The sequence below is a fragment of the Oncorhynchus tshawytscha genome, linkage group LG21 (genome assembly GCF_018296145.1).
Source record: "Oncorhynchus tshawytscha isolate Ot180627B linkage group LG21, Otsh_v2.0, whole genome shotgun sequence".
Taxonomy (NCBI): Eukaryota; Metazoa; Chordata; class Actinopteri; order Salmoniformes; family Salmonidae; genus Oncorhynchus; species Oncorhynchus tshawytscha.
In genome coordinates this window covers 19,293,394-19,312,845 of record NC_056449.1, presented here as the reverse complement: position 1 = coordinate 19,312,845, position 19,452 = coordinate 19,293,394, and the positions used below count along the sequence as shown (strand labels likewise).

Here is a 19,452-nt window from a genome sequence, read left to right as displayed (position 1 = left end):
ATTTTCCTTCATATTGTAATTCCCCCAACGCACAAAGGAGACTGGGAATGTCTTGTCTGATGTGGAACATGCATGTTTAAAGAGATTTTCCTGTACTTTTGTATACTATTTAGCCAGTAGTTCTGAAAGTAGTTCTCATGAGCCAAAAATTGTCTTTGAAAATTACCTAACGTAGCAGGCAATTTTCCAGATATGCACACGTGCACCACGTCTTTGCTCGCTCTCTCCCTCTGCTGTGGGTGCGTCGTGTGTATTGATAGCTGTATCTGTTATGGTGAGAGGCTGAAGCTCATTGGTTGCGCTTGATTTGCTAGGGGGCTGGCCCACATGGGGGAAAATGTGGCATCCAGAAAAACAGTTGTTTTCAAACTAGGGATTCCGTGGCTAATTAAGGTAAAACAGTAATTCTGCTCATAGATTATTAGTGTATGAACCACACATTGACACATCCAGCTCAAATCGTGAGGTTTAAAAAATACTTAGTAGTCACCAAAGTTCTGGAGCATAGGAAAAATAAAATTAGTACTGTTGTGGCATGAACGGAGGATCTGATATAGACCAGATGTGTGTTTGATTGGCCAAGGCCGAAGCACTCAGAGGAAAGCCAGCAACAGGCAAGACATTTGCTATGCAGACACAGATAGGTGACTCTTAAAATGTATGAGCCACTTTGGCTACTATATGACCCTGTTGAGTGTTAAACCGATATCAAAACAGCGTATTGAGGTATTCATGAAACTAAAATATGTCTTGTTTCACTCATTTGGATGAGTTGAAATCTGGTGTGTGCGCTTACGAGCATGTGTGTGAGCGTGCTTTCATGTGTGCACACAGAGCACATGCATACATACTGTACAGACACATGCATACAAACTCAGCAAAAAAAGAAACGACCTCGTCTTTCAAAGATAATTTGTAAAAATCCAAATAACTTCACAGATCTTCATTGTAAAGGGTTTAAACAAAGGGTTTAAACACAGGCATGCTACAAGGAGGCATGAGGATTGCAGATGTGGCCAGGGCAATAAATTGCCATGTCCATACTGTGAGACGCCTAAGACAGCGCTACAGGGAGACCGCACAGACAGCTGATCGTCCTCGCAGTGGCAGACCATGTGTAACAACATCTGCACATGATTGGTACATCCGAACATCACACCTGCAGGACAGCTACAGGATGGCAACAACAACTGCCCGAGTTACTCCAGGAACGCACAATCCCTCCATCAATGACCCTCCAGCATGCCACCAGCCATACTGCTTGTTCTGTGTGATTTCCTGCAAGACTGGAAAGTCAGTGTTCTGCCATGGCCAGCGAAGAGCTCAAATCTCAATCCCATTGAGCATGTCTGGGACCTGTTGGATCGGAGGTTGAGGGCTAGGGCCATTCCCCCCAGAAATGTCTGGGAACTTTAAGGTGCCTTGGTGGAAGAGTGGGGTAATATCTCGCAGCAAGAACTGGCAAATCTGGTGCAGTCCATGAGGAGGAGATGCGCTGGTGGCCACACCAGATACTGACTGTTACGGTTGATTTTGCCCCCCTTTATTCAGGGACACATTATTCCATTTCTGTTAGTCACATGTCGTGGAACTTGTTCAGTTTATGTCCGTTGTTGAATCTTGTTATGTTCATACAAATATTTACACATTTAAGTTTGCTTAAAATAAACGCAGTTGACAGTGAGAGGACGTTTCTTTTTTTGCTGAGTTTACATGCATACATATGAGTGTGTTTGTTTACACTAGACGTCACCTACTAAATTGGGCCTTTGCTCCAACAGTACATCTGACCTTGTTGACATGGCATGGTTTGACTTTAAGCTTATTAGTTTAAACCAGACTTTAGATGTAACACCTACACACCACTCTCGCACAATGACGAATACAGGCTTCGTAATTACGCAGGCTTCGCAATAGTGTTGGAAGGATGACTGGCTTCCAGCTGGATTTATTCAGCAAACATCGTATTTCCTCTACGTGTGTGTGTCTCAATGCAAGGTTGTAATTGGAAAGAGTTAAACCTGTAAGTGGGAGTCAACAAGGAGCAAGTGTGAGCAGAGCAAGCAAATGTGTCTCTGTGTTTACATGTGGGTGTGCAATTGTAGATCCTAAGGTCATGCTAACCCTTTCTGAGTAAATGTATGAGGACGTGTGCATGTGTCAGTGCATTTCTACACCTGTCTGTGCGCTTGAATGAGATCATGAGATTGGCTTGAGCTTTTCACCGAGGTCATCGGGTCCCTGACCGACCAATGCCAAACAGCACATTATTCTTCATTCATCTTGTTCTGCTTTTCAGTGACTCTATTCAAATGTTTTGAGATTTTTATTACATCATTATAATGTGTGATCTGTTAATTTGCTACTTTTTTTCCTTCCACATGTTTCCATTGGTGTGTTGCTTTTTGGTACTCCCATTGTGCATATGATCACATTATCACTGTGTTTTGTGGTAATGCTTGCGTGTTTCACATGCCTTGTGGCTTTGTTTGTGCTACGCTGTGTTATCGTTGCATGTTGGTGTTGTGATTGCCGCTTGTGTGGACGTGCGTGTGTGCTGGATGGATGTGTGTGTGTGTGTGTGTGTGTGTGTAACAGTCCAACCGAACTCCCCAACCTAGACGTACCCCCAGTTATAGCTCCTATTGAGCCCCCGTCCCCCGAGCTCCAAGCCCAACCACAGAATCAGTCAGAAGAACAACACAGGGGTGAGGAAGAAATGGAGGAGAGAAAAGAGGAGGAAGGGAGGTTGACTCCGGCATGCCCGTGGAGACAGGAGTGGAAGGAGGAGTATGAGCTTCACTCCTACACCCCCCCTCAGCGCTCACAGACCCCCACACTCAACCACAGGGAGACTGCTATACACCTGACTGTGACTGCTGCGCAAAGGTGCCAATCACTGTGTGCCCTAACTCCTAAAGCTAAAACAATAACCCCTTACCAAAACAATCCCCAGCTGAAACTTTCCCATAGTCTCTAGTGTCTCATCAAGCCACAGTTCCAATGACCCTAACTTAATTAACCCTCTTTAGGATATCCCTGTAAAATATATTGAACCAATTTGATTTCCTTATTGTTTTGGTGATGACACCTTCAAACACACCCATGCAGATACTTCTAAAGACAACTACTTACACAAACTATGGGAGATTCAGTGAACCATTTCATAAGAGCGTAACTTTTCCTGTTGTTTTCCGACAAGGACATGACTGATGCTTATTTGGGGCCGTAGTGAGTTGAATTTGGATCCACCCTATGAATAGGTCTGCGTTCTCTGGCCTCGATATCTGAAGACCTGGCTTGTCACTATGTTGGCTGACTAAACACACTAAAGATGAAATAGGACTTGTGTACAGGGCATGTTCCAAGTCTGTGTCCTAAATGGCACACTCTTCCTGATATAGTGCACTGTGGGCCCTGGTCAAAAGTAGGGGCACTATATAGGTAATACGGTGCCATTTAGGACATATCCTAGAGTTATTCTGGGGAGGTCCGAGGAACATTCCAAACATAAGCTGTGCTGTGGCCTAGTGTTTTTGTTGGCGCTGGACACAGCTGCCCTCTTTCGCTGCATGTGAAAACCAAGCTCAGAAGTTTGGGGTTTTGGTGTTTGCCAGGAGTCTGCAATGTTTGTTCTTTTTATTTCTGATGAGTCGCTCTGTGTTCCTGGCAGTTGTTTTGACATCCGTCCTGTAGCAACTTCTTATGGCCTTATGCCTGTTAGTTGTTTGGCTACTGTTGATTACAGTTACATTCTAGTCATTTAACATACGCTCTTATCCAGAACGACTGTCGGTGCTTTCAACTAAAATCAAATCAAATGTTATTAGTCACATGCGCTGAATACAACAGCCTTACAGTGAAATGCTTACTTATGAGCCTCTAACCAGCAATGCAGTTTCAAAAAAACATAAGAATAAGAAATAAAAGTAACAAGTAATTTAAGAGCAGCAGTAAAATAACAATAGCGAGACTATACAGGGGGGGGGTACCGGTGCGGGGGCACCGGTTAGTTGAGATAATATGTACATGTAGGTAGAGTTATTAAAGTGACTATGCATAGATGATAACAACAGGGTAGCAGCGGTGTAAAAGAGGGGGGACAATGCAAATAGTCTGGGTAGCCATTTGATTAGGTGTTAAGGAGTCTTATGGCTTGGTGGTAGAAGCTGTTTAGAAGCCTCTTGGACCAAGACTTGGCGCTCCGGTACCGCTTGCCGTGCGGTAGCAGAGAGAACAGTCTATAACTAGGGCGGCAGGAGTCATTGACAATTTTTAGGGCCTTCCTCTGACACCACCTGGTATAGAGGTCCTGGATGGCAGGGAGCTTGGCCCCAGTGATGCACTGGGCCATTTGCACTACCGTCTGTAGTGCCTTGCGGTCGGAGGCCGAGCAGTTGCCATATCAGGCAGTGTTGCAACCAGTCGGGATGCTCTCGATGGTGCAGCTGTAGAACCTTTTGAGGATCTGAGGACCAATGCCAAATCTTTTCAGTCTCATGAGGGGGAATAGGTTCTGTTGTTCCCTCTTCATGACTGTCTTGGTGTGCTTTGACCATGTTAGTTTGTTGCCAATGTGGACACCATGGAACTTAAAGCTCTCAACCTGCTCCACTGCAACCCTGTCGATGAGAATGGGGGGCGTGCTCGGTCCTCTTACCTGTAGTCCACAATCATCTCCTTTGTCTTGATCACATTGACAGAGAGGTTGTTGTCCTGGCACCACATGGTACAGGAGGGGACTGTGCATGCACCCCTGAGGGGCCCCTTTTTTGAGGATCAGCGTGGTGGATGTGTTGCTACCTACCCTTACCACTTGGGGGCGGCCCGTCAGGAAGTCCAGGATCCAGTTTCAGAGGGAGGTGTTTAGTCTCAGGGTCCTTAGCTTATTGATAAGCTTTGAGGGCACCATAGTGTTGAACGCTGAGCTGTAGTCAATGAATAGCATTCTCAGTAGGTGTTCCTTTTGTCTAGGTGGGAAAGGACAGTGTGGAGTGCAATAGAAATTGCATCTTTCGATCTGTTGGGTCGGTATGCAAATTGGAGTGGGTCTAGGGTTTCTGGGATAATGGTGTTGATGTGAGCCATGACCAGCATTTCAAAGCACTTCATGGCTACAGACGTGAGTGCTACGGGTCGGTAGTCATTTAGGCAGGTTACCTTAGTGATCTTGGACACAGGGACTATGGTGGTCTGCTTAAAACATGTTGGTATTACAGACTCGGACAGGGAGAGGTTGAAAATGTCAGTGAAGACACTTTCCAGTTGGTCAGCGCATGCTCGCAATGCACGTCCCGGTAATCCGTCTGGCCCTGCGGCCTTGTGAATGTTGACTTATTTAAAAGTTTTACTCATATCGGCTGCTGTGATCACACAGTCTTCCGGAACAGCTGGTGCTCTCATGCATGTTTCAGTGCCATTTGCCTCTCGAAGCGAGCCTAGAAGTAGTTCAGCTCGTCTGGTAGGCTTGTGTCCCTGGACAGCTCTCGGCTGTGCTTACCTTTGTTGTCTGTAATGGTTTGCAAGCACGGCCACATCCGACGAGCATCAGAGCCGGTGTAGTATTATTCGATCTTAGTCCTGTATTGACGCTTTGCCTGTTTGGTGGTTCATCGAAGGCATAGTGGGATTTCTTATTAGCTTCCGGGTTAGAGTTCCGCTCCTTGAAAGAGGCAGCTTTAGCTCAGTGCGGATGTTGCCTGTAATCTATGGCTTCTGGTTGGGGTATGTACGTACGGTCACTGTGGGGACGACTGCATCGATGCACTTATTGATGAAGCCAATGACTGATGTGGAGCACTCTTCAATGCCATCGGAGGAATCTCGGAACATATTCCTGTCTGTGCTAGCAAAACAGTCCTGTAGCTTAGCATCTTAACCACATTTTTATTGATCTAGTCACTGGTGCTTCTTGCTTAAATTTTTGCTTGTAAGCAGGAATCTGAACGATAGTATTATGGCCAGCTTTGCCAAATAGAGGGTGACGGAGAGCTTTGTATGCGTCTTTGTGTGTGGCGTAAAGGTGGTCCAGAGTTTTTTTCTTTTTTTTCTCTTTTTTTCTGTGGTTGCACATTTAACATGCTGATAGAAATTTGGTAAACCAGATTTAAGTTTCCCTGCATTCAAGTCCCCGGTTACTAGATGCTTTAATCTTATGCGTAGGTCATCTATTTTATTCTCAAAAGATTGCACGTTTGCTAGCAGAATGGAAGGAAGTGGGGGTTTATTCGATCACCTACGAATTCTCAGAAGGCAGCCCACCCTTTGGCCCCTTTTTCTCCACCTTCTCTTTACGCAAATCACAGGGATCTGGGCCTGTTCCCCAGAAAGCAGTATATCGGTCACGTCAGACTCGTTAATGGAAAAAAAGGACACTGTCAGTCCGTGGTGAGTAATTGCAGTCCTGATGTCCAAAAGTTATTTTCGGTCATAAGAGGACGGTAGCGGCAACATTATGTAAAAAAACAAGTTACAAAAAAGCGCTAATAAACAAACAAAAACACACAATCGGTTGGGGACACATAACATCTTCCTTCTTCGGCACCATTATTGTAAAATAGGTCATAGGTAAAACAACCACCAATGTGCATTACAAGAGGCTATTTGAGATGCGCAAACTCAAATGGAATTAATGTGTTCCCTTGTTTCTGGATAGATGGGTGTTAGTGGGGCAAAAAAGTATTTAGTCAGCCACCAATTGTGCAAGTTCTCCCACTTAAAAAGATGAGAGGCCTGTCATTTTTATCATAGGTACACTTCAACTATGACAGACAAAATGAGTTAAAAAATCAAGAAAATCACATTGTAAGATTTTTAATGAATTTACTTGCAAATTATGGTGGAAAATAAGTATTTGGTCAATAACAAAAGTTTATCTCAATACTTTGTTATATACCCTTTGTGGGCAATGACAGAGGTAAAACGTTTTCTCTAAGTCTTCACAAGGTTTTCACACACTATTGCTGGTATTTTGGCCCATTCCTCCATGCAGAGCTCCTCTAGAGCAGTGATGTTGCTGGGCAACATGGACTTTCAACTCCCTCCAAAGATTTTCTATGGGGTTGAGATCTGGAGACTGGCTAGGCCATTCCAGGACCTTGAAATACTTCTTACGAAGCCACTCCTTCGTTGCCCGGGCAGTGTGTTTGGGATCATTGTCATGCTGAAAGACCCAGCCATGTTTCATCTTCAATGCCCTTGCTGATGGAAGGAGGTTTTCACTCAAAATCTCACGATACATGGCCCCATTCATTCTTTCCTTTACCCGGATCAGTCGTCCTGGTCCCTTTGCAGAAAAACAGCCCCAAAGCATGTTTCCACCCCCATGCTTCACAGTATGTATGGTGTTCCTTGGATGCAACTCAGCATTCTTTGTCCTCCAAACACGACGAGTTGAGTTTACCAAAAAGTTATATTTTGGTTTCATCTGACCATATGACATTCATGCCAATCTTCTTCTGGATCATTCAAATGCTCTCTAGCAAACTTCAGATGGGCCTGGACATGTACTGGCTTAAGCAGGGGGACACGTCTGGCACTGCAGGATTTGAGTCCCTGGCGGCATAGTGTGTTACTGATGGTAGGCTTTGTTACTTTGGTCCCAGCTCTCTGCAGGTCATTCACTAGGTCCCTCCGTGTGGTTCTGGGATTTTTGCTCACCGTTCTTGTGATCATTTTGACCCCACGGGGTGAGATCTTGCGTGGAGACCCAGATCGAAGGTAATTATCAGTGGTCTTGTATGTCTTCCATTTCCTAATATTTGCTCCCACAGTTTATTTCTACAAACTAAGCTGCTTACCTATTGCAGATTCAGTCTTCCCAGCCTGGTGCAGGTCTACAATTTTGTTTCTGGTGTCCTTTGACAGCTCTTTGGTCCTGGCCATAGTGGAGTTTGGAGTGTGACTGTTTGAGGTTTTGGACAGGTGTATTTTATACTGATAACAAGTTCAAACAGGTGCCATTAATATAGGTAACGAGTAGAGGACAGAGGAGCCTCTTAAACAAGAAGTTACAGGTCTGTGAGCCAGAAATCGTACTTGTTTGTAGGTGACCAAATACTTATTTTCCACCATAATTTACAAATAAATTCATTAAAAATCCTACAATGTGATTTTCTGAATTTTCTTCCCTCATTTTGTCTGTCATAGTTGAAGTGTATGTACCTATGATAAAAATTACAGGCCTCATCTTTTTTAAGTGGGAGAACTTGCACAATTGGTGGCTGACTGAATACTTTTTTCCCCACTGTATCTCCTTTTGACAGAGATTGACCTAATGAAGAGTATTTTTCTGATTTGATCACCTAGGCAACATGGTGCTATTGGCAGTCAATATTCACATAATAAGAAGGAATTCCCCTCGACCGCCCCCACAAAATGGGGAACACAAAAAAAATCCCAATGTATAAGAGCCAACTTCGTCAACATAAATAACAAAACATGCCAAAAATCTGATGTGGTGTTCAATGTATATATAACCAGGTGAACATGCAGTTCACAATACTCCCACGTAGGGAAATGGAGCCTGCGATAAGAGCCCTGTGGCTTCAGGCTATTCACCGTAGGAGAGTGGGAAATGTGGGGACCCGGTGTCCAAGTAGACTACATGTAGCTATGTGTGTGGAAAACATTTAATCAGAGGTAAGACATTTAACTTGGTTTGCACCCACTTACTACTTGTAGCTGTAGTCTGTTTGTAGTCATGTGGCTGCTAGCACCGTCATGAAAAGGGGCATGAGGGAAGCCCTACAATATAGTTGCCAACCATATTTTTCAGTGATATCTGTTATTGGCTCTTTGATTTGTTGCTAGAAGTTGCTAGATTACCTTTTGTGGTTGCAGCAACGAAGTCACCGTACCAATTTGCGGTCCCCGATGTAGCGTTTTTTTTGTCCCCTTTCCCGCCAGATCCCCCTCTCCTGGTGCTTCTCTGCCTGTGTGTGCGTCGTTGCTGTGGCTTCTGTTAGTTGTTTGCAGCAGAATTCAGTGGGAAAAATCGCTAAATGTAATTAAAACCATAGAAACCCTCGTTGTCAGAAGTCTCCAAAGGCAGCCTGAAAAATAGTAGAATTTGTCGCTAGAATCTTTTACCAATAAAAGTCGACGAAGGGCTGAAAACTCGCTAGATATAGCGACAAAGTCGCTAAGTTGGCAATACTGAGCTCGGGAGAAGGCAATGTTTAAAAGTAATCTTTAGACATGGTGTACAGTTCCTAAATGTTGTTTTTAATTGAATAAAACAAGCAGATGACAAGAAAATTGCATTTAAACGTTTTTGCTGTGAGTCAATGGGGTAACCTAGGTAACCACAGGTTGTTTTCCCCAGAGATGGGCAGGGCTGCTACGATCTATCTAATACCGAATGGGTCTATGGCACAGGTTGGAGATAATCAGCAAGTCACTATGCTGCCTTTGTATATTGGAAACATGTTGGTTGTTCAAGCGCACACACACACACACACACACACACATTTGATATAGACGCAGCCTTGCACGCACACACCAAATACTTACCATTGTCTAGCTAGCCTACCCATACTGTGTTACAGTATTTGACAACCCACCCTCAGGAAGTAGGAAATGAGGTGTCCTACCACCCCTGACCAGGGCTGGGATATGGCGTACCCTTCTCATTGCCTGAAAAGATGTACGCATTAGATATTTTTTTCAATGACAGAAGGGATGTCCACATTTTCAATGGTAAACGGTGTGATAATGAAAATTACTCTGGTAGAATGTAAGGCCTAGTATAATATGAGTGGGGAGAAAAATCATTTTTAGTAAGTTGAACCATGTATTAACCATTTTTATTAAGAGGGGGTCTATTTAAGTTAACTGCGCCTATGTTTCAAGCAAAGAATAAAATAAAAAAATCCCTGGGGGAGGGCTTTACCAAAGCAGACTAGCTATAGCTATTGTGGGTTTTCTCCCAATACAATCTTTGTGAGTCACTAGTGTTTTGTCTGCTTTTCTTCACAAATCTACCTTCCAGCTGTACTAATGTGAGTTTTTATAATAGGATATTGTGTTTGGGTATGATTCTGCATCTGTGTTTGAAATGGTTCCACAACCCTTATGAACAAACCCATTCGAGTCTATGCCAATGTCTTTATATTACGATTATTACAGGATGGGCACGGTTATCTAATATCCAATATCTGAATGGATGTTATTATTCGATTACTTGAGTGAGTTCATTTTTGGATCACTTTTTTTGTTCAGCCTATTTTAATGCTTTGTTATGAATTAAATTAGATAATCCTTGTGATATTGTTACCTGCAAGGATATACCATGTCATTTGAGATACTTAATAAAACAAACTATTTAATATAGTTTTTAGTGGCGTATTTAGCCCTCCAGGCTGCCCTGACATCGGTATGCTATTTTCCCCACTTCAAATAGAAATTACAAGCGTGCACCGAACAGAGTTTCCAAAAGACCTGAAACCGATCAATGTATGACACTCACCAGAAAACCTTTTTGTAACAGAATCAATTATATTATGGCGAAAATCAGACTTCTCTTTTACTGTTGGGTGGTTCCACCTCCAAAAAGAACAAGGAAGTGTTTTGACACTGACAATCTCAGATTGTTCTGAAATAATTTGTTAGAAACAAGTAAGATAAGCATTTGTGGAACATAATTCCTTAGAGATTAAATTATATTTCAAAAAAATTAAGCCAATTTGTTGTTGTGCCCAAATAGGCCATTTTAATTCATAAGATTCAGATAATATTCAATAAATATAGTACCAAATAATTTTCTAACAATGAGTAAGACATGAGGAATCCAAAGAAATTGGCAAGTCACCCACAGACCCCCCCCACACCTCACGTCAATCTCACCCCAAAAACAAGTATATAGTATCAGTTCTCTGTCTCAAGAAGTATGAAGCTGCGGATCGGAGTATTGTTTCTTCATCCTATGTAATGTATTCTCAGTTAATTAGTTTTTTTCCCCCTGTTCAGAGAAACTAGTAATTGAAGTTTTTAGGTTTATGTCCCATCCATCATCCTGATATCACCAGATTTTAACCGCTAGATGGTACTGTTCCTACTATTAGGTGGACAAAGTTTGAAGAATGTGTGGTCCAAATTGGATGTTGGGTACTATAATTATTGAATATTGTATGAATCCTTAAAAATATTTATGGTCAATTTGGGTGCAATTAATTAGCTTAAGTTCTCTGAGAAAATGATATTTCCTCAAAATAAAGTTGCTGAATGATCTGTTTCTAACTACAGAAACCATTTCAGAACAATGGTAGGTGTCATGGCTTGATGAAATAACATGGAACGACCCTGTTGCTTTTTGCCAAAAACGACTGGAGATAGCAGCCTTCCGCTGTTTACCTCTGCCATGTGCATTTGCGTAATTATGATTGGTCAAGAGACTTAAAAAAAAAAAAAAACATTATTTCAACTATCTGGATATCCTAATTTTTTTTTATTATGTTATTTCAATAGTTAAATAATGTCAAATGCCCTACGACCTTGGTCAATGCTAACCAAACCACTCTCTCAGCAGTAGCCCCGTCCGCTCATGCTCCGAGGAACTATACCGTCCATCATCCCTGACAACCAGCCCCATGACTACCTCCATCATCGTGACGAGCCCCCTTAGCCCCAGGGCCAGCCTGGACACAACCAGGAAATTCCCTCCCATGATTTACAGGGAGAAGGCAGGGCAAAAGAAGGTGGGGCTGTCCATATCCCTAGCGACAGACACGGGGAGGAATGACGACATATGGGCTCGCCGTGCCCTTACCTCGCCAAAACACGGCGGCACCACTGGTCCAAACCAGTTCCTGCCTGTTCCTTCAGCCGGGGCAACCACCACGCTCACCATCACCTGCCAGGGTCGCATGGGCAAGTCGGAGGTTGAAGGTCGCGAGGGCAACAAACCGGCGGTGGGGAAATGTCCATCTTGGCTTGACGACGACCTCCCGCCAATGTGAGCTTGTCGTTCATTGACTAGGATTCAGAGACCAATACAAAATGCTCAGTTGGCTAAGGGAGGAGCATCACACCATAACAGCCACAACATATTGGGTTTCTCCCAGCCTGCACAGATCAGATACAGATAACTACATTACCTGTCATCCTTCAGTAGACGTTTAGAAATCCTGCTTCATACGCATGTGGCCATGACCTCGAGCAGTGATGCACACCTCTGGATGGCAAACATGAAGAATGCATGACCTTTCTCTATTTATACTTTATATATTTTATTTGTTCATTTGGGTTTGTATGTTTTTGCGCATGTGAAGAAATGACAGTGACCTTTTAAGTAACCTTGCATGGTGACCTCTGAAATTTGACCATTTCCAATACACACTGGTTACAGCAACTCCCTCAATCATATTTACATTGTATTACTTTCTTAGCTTTGTCCAAGGAGTGTTGCTATTTAATAATTGTTGAATATACAGGGCTGCGCATGTATGCATGAATGTGCCTAAACACTTGCAGATATATGCATACATGGTAAACATATTACATAGAGTAGACTTAAACTCTATTACTAGAATGCACTGGTAGTAGTAGAAAAATGGCCTTTCGCTCTATGTGGCAGATATGACAAATACATACAGCCCGTAAAACAATTTATATGCTGTCCGTTTCATAAGACCGCTCGTCTCTCCGTCTTGTGGCCAGTCTTAATAGGACCACAAGACACACTTTAACTCGCATCCTTCCCAACGTCAGAAAGGCAGCTTTTAAAAGCCCTCTGTTGGCTGGAACTTAAACCCAAACCCGGTTAACCCAAACCTCCAAATTACGTATTGTTCTGGCGAAAGACGAAGAACCCCATCTTTGAAGATGCGTTACTGGGCAGGCTAATAAAATCATGCTTTTTAATGCTAGTTTTATTTTAGACTGCATCATGAGATCATTTCCATCTGCGCCATACAATATTCTGTAGAGGCCTATATTAGTGCAGTGAATTCAGTGTTTTTTTTCTCCCCAAGTGCTGAGCTGGCTGTGTATTCTTGTTTAGAGTGCCACCTTGTGTTCAAATGGACACTGTTTTTATCAATCTGTAGATCTAGCCAGAACAACTTTACTGTAAACCCATCGTTCTGATATTTAAGACAGTAATTGCTCATTTTGTAATAATACTGAACCTATAGTAAGTATCTCATTAAACTTTCTTGATTGTTTACAAAGAGCTCATTCTGTTGTCAACGGTAACCCATAGAGTAAACCTACAGGTGTTTTCAACACGCCCCCTATATTCCTTATCACACATTCTCATATCTGTATGTATTGCGTTGTGTGTCCAGATCTGTAAGTGTTGTAGTTGTGTGTTTGTTCATTAGTGTTTGTGCTCTTTCTCCATGTCTCTGCTTTTGTAGATTCAGTCACAGAGCTGCTAGTGTATCAGATGACCCAGAGTAAGTGGTTCTTTGTTACCCATCGGCAGCACATCCCTGCTAAACCACACCTGCAAAGTATCCCATCAAGTATGCCAGCTTCTAGACATGTCTATCTGTAAGGAGCTGATGGGTGTAACTCTGGAATATTGGACTTTTAACCATGTTACACCCATCCTATTCATTTTTATTTGCCAGAAGTTGGGAGGGACTAGCTGTTGACTTCAAATTAAGATGCTTGTGTTTGTAACCAGCTTCTGTCATCTGCATGTCTCGCACTCACTCTCAAAAACTCTAGACGTGCGCATGAATCCTAACTGCAAGGGTGCACCCGAAAATGTCTGTGAGCCACTTATCCAGCCTCACCGAGTTGGTGTCTCTTATAGCCTTCGAGGGTCTACTGTGGAATAGGATGAACCTAGATCACTCTCCTGTCTTGTGGACAGCTCATAGTCTCGTAAACCCCAAACCCTAAGCAACAGCAGTGACTAGGGTCTGATTTCAATGACGGACTCTTTTGGCAACTTCGATAAGGGGGGAAGAAATTGTTCTGGGGTGGGTCCTCTTCAGACAGACAACTCTTCTTTTTTTTTAATCAGGAGGCAGACATGCCTGAATGAAGATTCAAAACCAAAGTTTGCATGCAAAACCTTGCAGTGGTTTTACATTAACATTTACATTTGAGTAATTTAGCAGTCGCTCTGGATAAGAGCATCTTACATTAGTGCATACATTATTGTTTTTGGGGTGGGGGGCACCATGGGATTTATTTTTGATACTCTTTGAAGAGGTAGGGTTTCAGACATTTTCAGATGGTTAGTTTTAGTGAAGCTAGTTGATGTTAATTAGCCATTTGCGAAATGCACTCATTAAAAATAACCTCTGCGATCTCCATCTTGCTAGATACTATTTAGTATTTTATTTAAGCGGATAAGATGGTGACGTAGGCAGAGACTTAGTTCTTCTATGACAAACTCATGTTCTATTACATGCAGACGCTGTGAAGCCAGAACATTTGAAAATTGTGGAAGGCTAGAGAGACTAGAGAGCTTACACTCACAAACAAGTATATGTACAAGGTATGAGGCTCTCACTGTGGTTCTCAAAACAAAACCTGGATCAAATGTATAACTGATGCTCTGTGCTGTTGTACAGATAGGCTACTGTATATATGACCTAATGATAGCATGTTGCTTTACATGTTATAATCTACCTTTAATTATTAACGTTATCGCTGCTGCCTTCTGTTTTGCATGGTTCTACACAGTATAATACAAACTAATATATACAGAAGAGTAATATCTGTGGTATTGTCAGAATCATGGTGAGTTCCTTTTTGGGTTTGAGAAGGTGTATCTGACCATTGACTCTGTTTGACCTTTCCTGGCTGAACTTTCATCACTACGGCAACTCCTCCATCTTATGTGCCTTTAAAATAAAACTCTTTCTGTCTATACCGTATACATGACTTTCTCCCAGTGAATCTCTCTATAACTCCTTCCATATCCTTGTCTTCTTTTTTCCCCCTCAGGAGTGTGAGTATGATTGACATGCGTTGTGAGGAGGACGCCATCTTGCCACACCACAGCCAGGTGCGCCACGAGCTCATGCACAACCAGTACAACATGCTGAAGGAGGAAGAGGACCACTGGCAGGATGTAAGCACTCGCTCTCACACACGCATACGCACATGCTAATACACTTTTATACACACATGTACACTTACACTTACTCACACTTTATCATACAGTTGCACACACACACCTACACATTCATGCATTCATACAGTCACATCTACTGTCGGTCTGTTAGGACCTAGCCCGGTGGAAGAGTCGCAGGAGAAGCGTCTCCCAGGACCTGATTAAGAAGGAGGAAGAGAGGAAGATGATGGAGAAGCTGATGACGGGTGATGGGGGGGCCACCTCTCAGAGGAGGAAGAGCATCAAAACCTACCGGGAGATTGTTGAGGAGAAGTAAGTCACAAGGAAATCCTCCATTTTAGATCGAATCCTGGTTTCCATGTTGTTGGTTGTCTCCATGTGCAGTATAGGCCTATACCTACTCTCTTCTCTCATAGCCTGTGGTTTTTTATCTCATCCTGGCCTCGACCTATTTTATTTTTGCATCAGGGGATCATAGCATGTTTCAACAATGATGCTTTTGTCAGTGTGTAGCCAGTCACATGGCCCCTGTCTCATCTTGTCCTCCCGTCTCTCCTCCCCTAGGGAGCGTCGTGAGAACGACCTCCGCGAGGCCTACCGGTTGGCCCGCACCCCTGAGGAGGCAGCGTTGGTCCTCCACCGCTACGCCCAGCGCTTCACCATCAGTGAAGCGGTGTTGGAGCGCCTGCAACTGCCCAAACTGCTGGACAGGAGCATCTCTGAGGATCCCACCGCTACCACCAACACACGTCTCACCCTCACCCCCACTTCCTGTTCTCCCACCCCCATCTCCCTGGAAGAAGATACAAATGGCCCCCTGAAATACCTGAGGCAGCAGTCGCTCCCGGCACCCAAGTTTACCGCTACTGTTGAGGCCCAGGTGGTGGGGTTCCCCCAGGGTTTGTCTCATCGCCCCCAGATTCGGTCGCGCAAGCCTGAACCAAACCCCTCGATCCGGGCCGTCTCACCCAAGTCTGTACCTTTGCTGATGCCCAAGCCTTACAATCAACCCAAGGGCATGCAGATGCTGGTGGGACCCAGGCCAGGCAAGGTGAGGCACAAAATGCCAGCTAATGGCAAGGGTTTTATCAGTGTTATCACTAGTGTATTTTACTGTAACATTGTGTTTGAACAAAGGTTTAAATTACCAGGGGGGCCGTGGGCTTGTTCGCCACTCATCCCTCAAAGTAGTTTGAATGTTTTGTTCAGCCTAGTCTTCCAAGGGCACACAAATGTATTGTGTAAATGGAACCCTGATCTTGGCATTTAAATTAGAATAGAAGACAGAAACCATGGAGATTAGGTGTCATGTTTTCAGACAAAAAGATAGAAATCCCTTTTCCTTCTTCCCCGGAGTCTGTTGCAACATCTCAATTCAGCATAACAGGATGTTCATTTTCATCCTCAGAGCCATTTGCCAAATGGGCCTATTCCAAAGGAAGATAACATGCTTTGGGGTTATTATGGGAACAAACCGGGACTTCTTTCACTTCTGTGTCTGGAATCTCTTATTTGGAGCTGAGGGGAGCCTGAATGGGGGGCTCTGTTCCGTATTGACTTAAGAAGTTGACAAGTAGTCCCTCTCAATGTGAAGTGGGTCTCTGGGCAGACAGAGAGGACCACACAGACTGAGGGGGCGATTCTGGGTAGTGAGTCCCCCTTCATTCAACAACCCCCCTGTGTGTCTGGAGTACTCTGTGCTCCTCACACATGCATTACAGCCTTTCATTCAGTCCCAGCATGTTATCGGGCTAGCTGAATAGCTTATAGGCCAGAGTTACATGAATGAGTTACGGTTTTATTTACAACATGGGGCAACTTCCGGTCTGGGTGGTCTGGAGTAGAACTGTGTGGTCATAATGCAGTCGTTGCTGTGGAATTTGGGAGAGTTCACCCCAGTTGACTGTTCTTGTATTGCAGTCTGAAGGATATTTTTAGCGTGGATACAGTATCTCTAAAATTGTGTTTTAAGTGTTGGATTTTGACATTGAAATGCATCTTTGTAGTATGTATACATGTGTGTGTTCTCTAAGCCTTCAGTCTCTAACCTGTGTACTCAGGTGGATGGCTTGCTGCGAGTGAACGGCGACATGGGAAACGATGAGGTCACCACTCCAGAGAGCGAGGGAAGGACCTCCCCTCTACGGTTCTACCCCTCCCCTGCCACACCTACAGCCTCCTCTGATGGTTCTGACACACACCCATGTGAGGCCACTCCCCCACCCACACATAGCCCCTCCCCCAGGGCAAGCCCATTACCAGCCATGCCAGCTGTGGCACAGTGTGGCACAGGCACTGCAGTGACATCATCTTCAATGCCAGGAGAAAGTGATGCCCAGAAGAAGGATAATGCACAGGAGTCTACCCCGCCTAGCCGGCCCACCTCACTGCCCTCGGTGAGCACTCAATATATGCAGCCAGCCGGCTTTGTTTCTGTGGAAAAAAACATACGTTATCTAAAAGGTCTGAAAAGACTTGGAACAATATAAATTGTGGCTTGCATCTTGACAAACTGCCAGTGGTGTAAAGTACTTCAGTAAAAATACTTGAAAGTACTACTTATACCTCTTAATGATCCGCCCCCTTTTTTTTGGTCTAGAATGACATACCCAAATCTAACTGCCTGTAGCAAGGATATGCAAACTTTGAAGTTTGTTTAAATGTTAAGTTAATGTAGGCGAATATAACACATTAGATCTGGTAAAAGATAACACAAAGAAAAAAACATGAATTAAAAAAAAAATGATTGTATAATCTTTAAAATGCCAGAGAAAGGCCATAATGTATTATTCTAGCTGAGGCACAATTGAGATTTTGGCCACTAGATGGCAGCAGTGTAGGTGCAACACTTTAGACTGATCCAATGAACCATTTGAATTTCTGTTCAAAATGTTGTATCAAGACTGCCCAAATGTGCCTAATTGGTTTATTAATACATTTTCAAGTTCATAACTGTGCACTCTCTTCAAACAATAGCATGGTATTACTTCACTGTAATAGCTACTGTAAATTGGACAGTGCAGTTAGATTAACAAGAATTTAAGATTTCTGCCAATATCAGATATGTCTATGTCCTGGGAAATTATCTTGATACTTAGACTAATGTGTTTGCATGAGGTTTTAAGTTAGCTCAACTGTCCACGGGGGACCCAGCAATCCTGTTGTTTTTTGGGGGTATCTGTGCTTTACTTTACTATTTATATTTTTGGCAACTTTTATTTCACTAAAGGAAATTATGTACTTTTTACTCCATACATTTTCCCTGACACCCAAAAGTACTCATGACATTTTGAATGCTTAGCAGGACAGGAAAATGGTCTAATTCACACACTTATCAAGAGAACATCCCTGGTCATCCCTACTGCCTCTGACCTGGCGGACTTACTAAACACATGCTTTGTTTGTAAATGATATGAGAGTATTGAAGCATGCCCCTGGCTATCTGTAAATTAATAAAACAAGAAAATGATGCTGTCTAGTTTGCTTAATATAAGGAATTTGAAATGATTTATACTTTAACTTTTGATTCGTAAGTATATTTTAGCAATTAAATTTACTTTTTGATACTTAAGTATATTTAAATCCAAATACTTTTAGACTTTCTCAAGCAGGATTTTACTAGTTGACTTTCACTTTTTCTCAAGTCATTTTCTATCAAGATATCTTTTACTCATTTATGACAATTGGGTGCTTTTTCCACCATTGCAAACTGCTGACTGAAAGCCTACATACAGTCCATAGATAGGATAAAGCAACATTGTGTCAGAAAGGTCATGACTTCAACAAAAGTAAGGAGGAGGATGCATAATCAGACTATTTCTTCCTGTGGGTGTCCCTACAGGAGCTGCAGAGCACAGTGTGTCTTGTGGAGGCGGGAGGCAGGTCTGCTGCAGGCCCACTGGGGGAGGAGCCCAACACAACAGAGACTGCAGTACAGCCCTCTCCAGCTACAGGTCTGTTCCTATGTGTTACCTAGGAGACTAACTGCTGCTACTCTGACACCTAGTGGTGGCCATTTATATTGTTTCTATAACCCATCAAATCATTTTCCTATTCGATGTGCATTCTAGTAATTTATTACTCATTATCTGATTAGCAAATGAACACTTTAAGCTGTTAAACAAATTATTCAACTTGGTCTTCCTGTGGTTAAAGTCACATTAGTACCCACTGTCTGGGCTTACCGTAGACCCTGATGTAGAGCCTTGCTCTGATTCACCTAGACATGTGTCCGTCTGGTTTTCAGAGTCACAACAAGCTCCCAAAGAACAAACAGAAGTGTGTATGAATGCCACAGCGACTAGACAGAACACCACTGTCCTCCGTCCAGTCCTATCAGAGCACGCCACACAACAAGCTCAACCAATGACCGCACCGGTGAGATCACCTGCCAGCCAATCAATGGCCCCCAATGC

At 43.3% G+C, this 19,452-nt stretch overlaps 1 protein-coding gene across 6 annotated transcripts in view; it reads left to right on the top strand.

Moving 5' to 3' along the window:
- Positions 1–19,452, top strand: part of LOC112244918 (LIM and calponin homology domains-containing protein 1) — a 150,713-nt gene that overhangs the window by 106,673 nt on the left and 24,588 nt on the right. For 4 of the 6 annotated variants that reach the window (XM_042303173.1, XM_042303172.1, XM_042303171.1 and 1 more), the window contains exons 9-15: positions 13,359–13,397; positions 14,908–15,034; positions 15,189–15,349; positions 15,602–16,088; positions 17,098–17,433; positions 18,879–18,990; positions 19,284–19,414. In XM_042303173.1, coding sequence (XP_042159107.1) covers positions 13,359–13,397; positions 14,908–15,034; positions 15,189–15,349; positions 15,602–16,088; positions 17,098–17,433; positions 18,879–18,990; positions 19,284–19,414 — 1,393 coding nt within the window. The remainder of the gene's footprint in view (positions 1–13,358; positions 13,398–14,907; positions 15,035–15,188; positions 15,350–15,601; positions 16,089–17,097; positions 17,434–18,878; positions 18,991–19,283; positions 19,415–19,452) is intronic. The other 2 variants (XM_042303175.1, XM_042303174.1) reach the window with 1 other exon arrangement.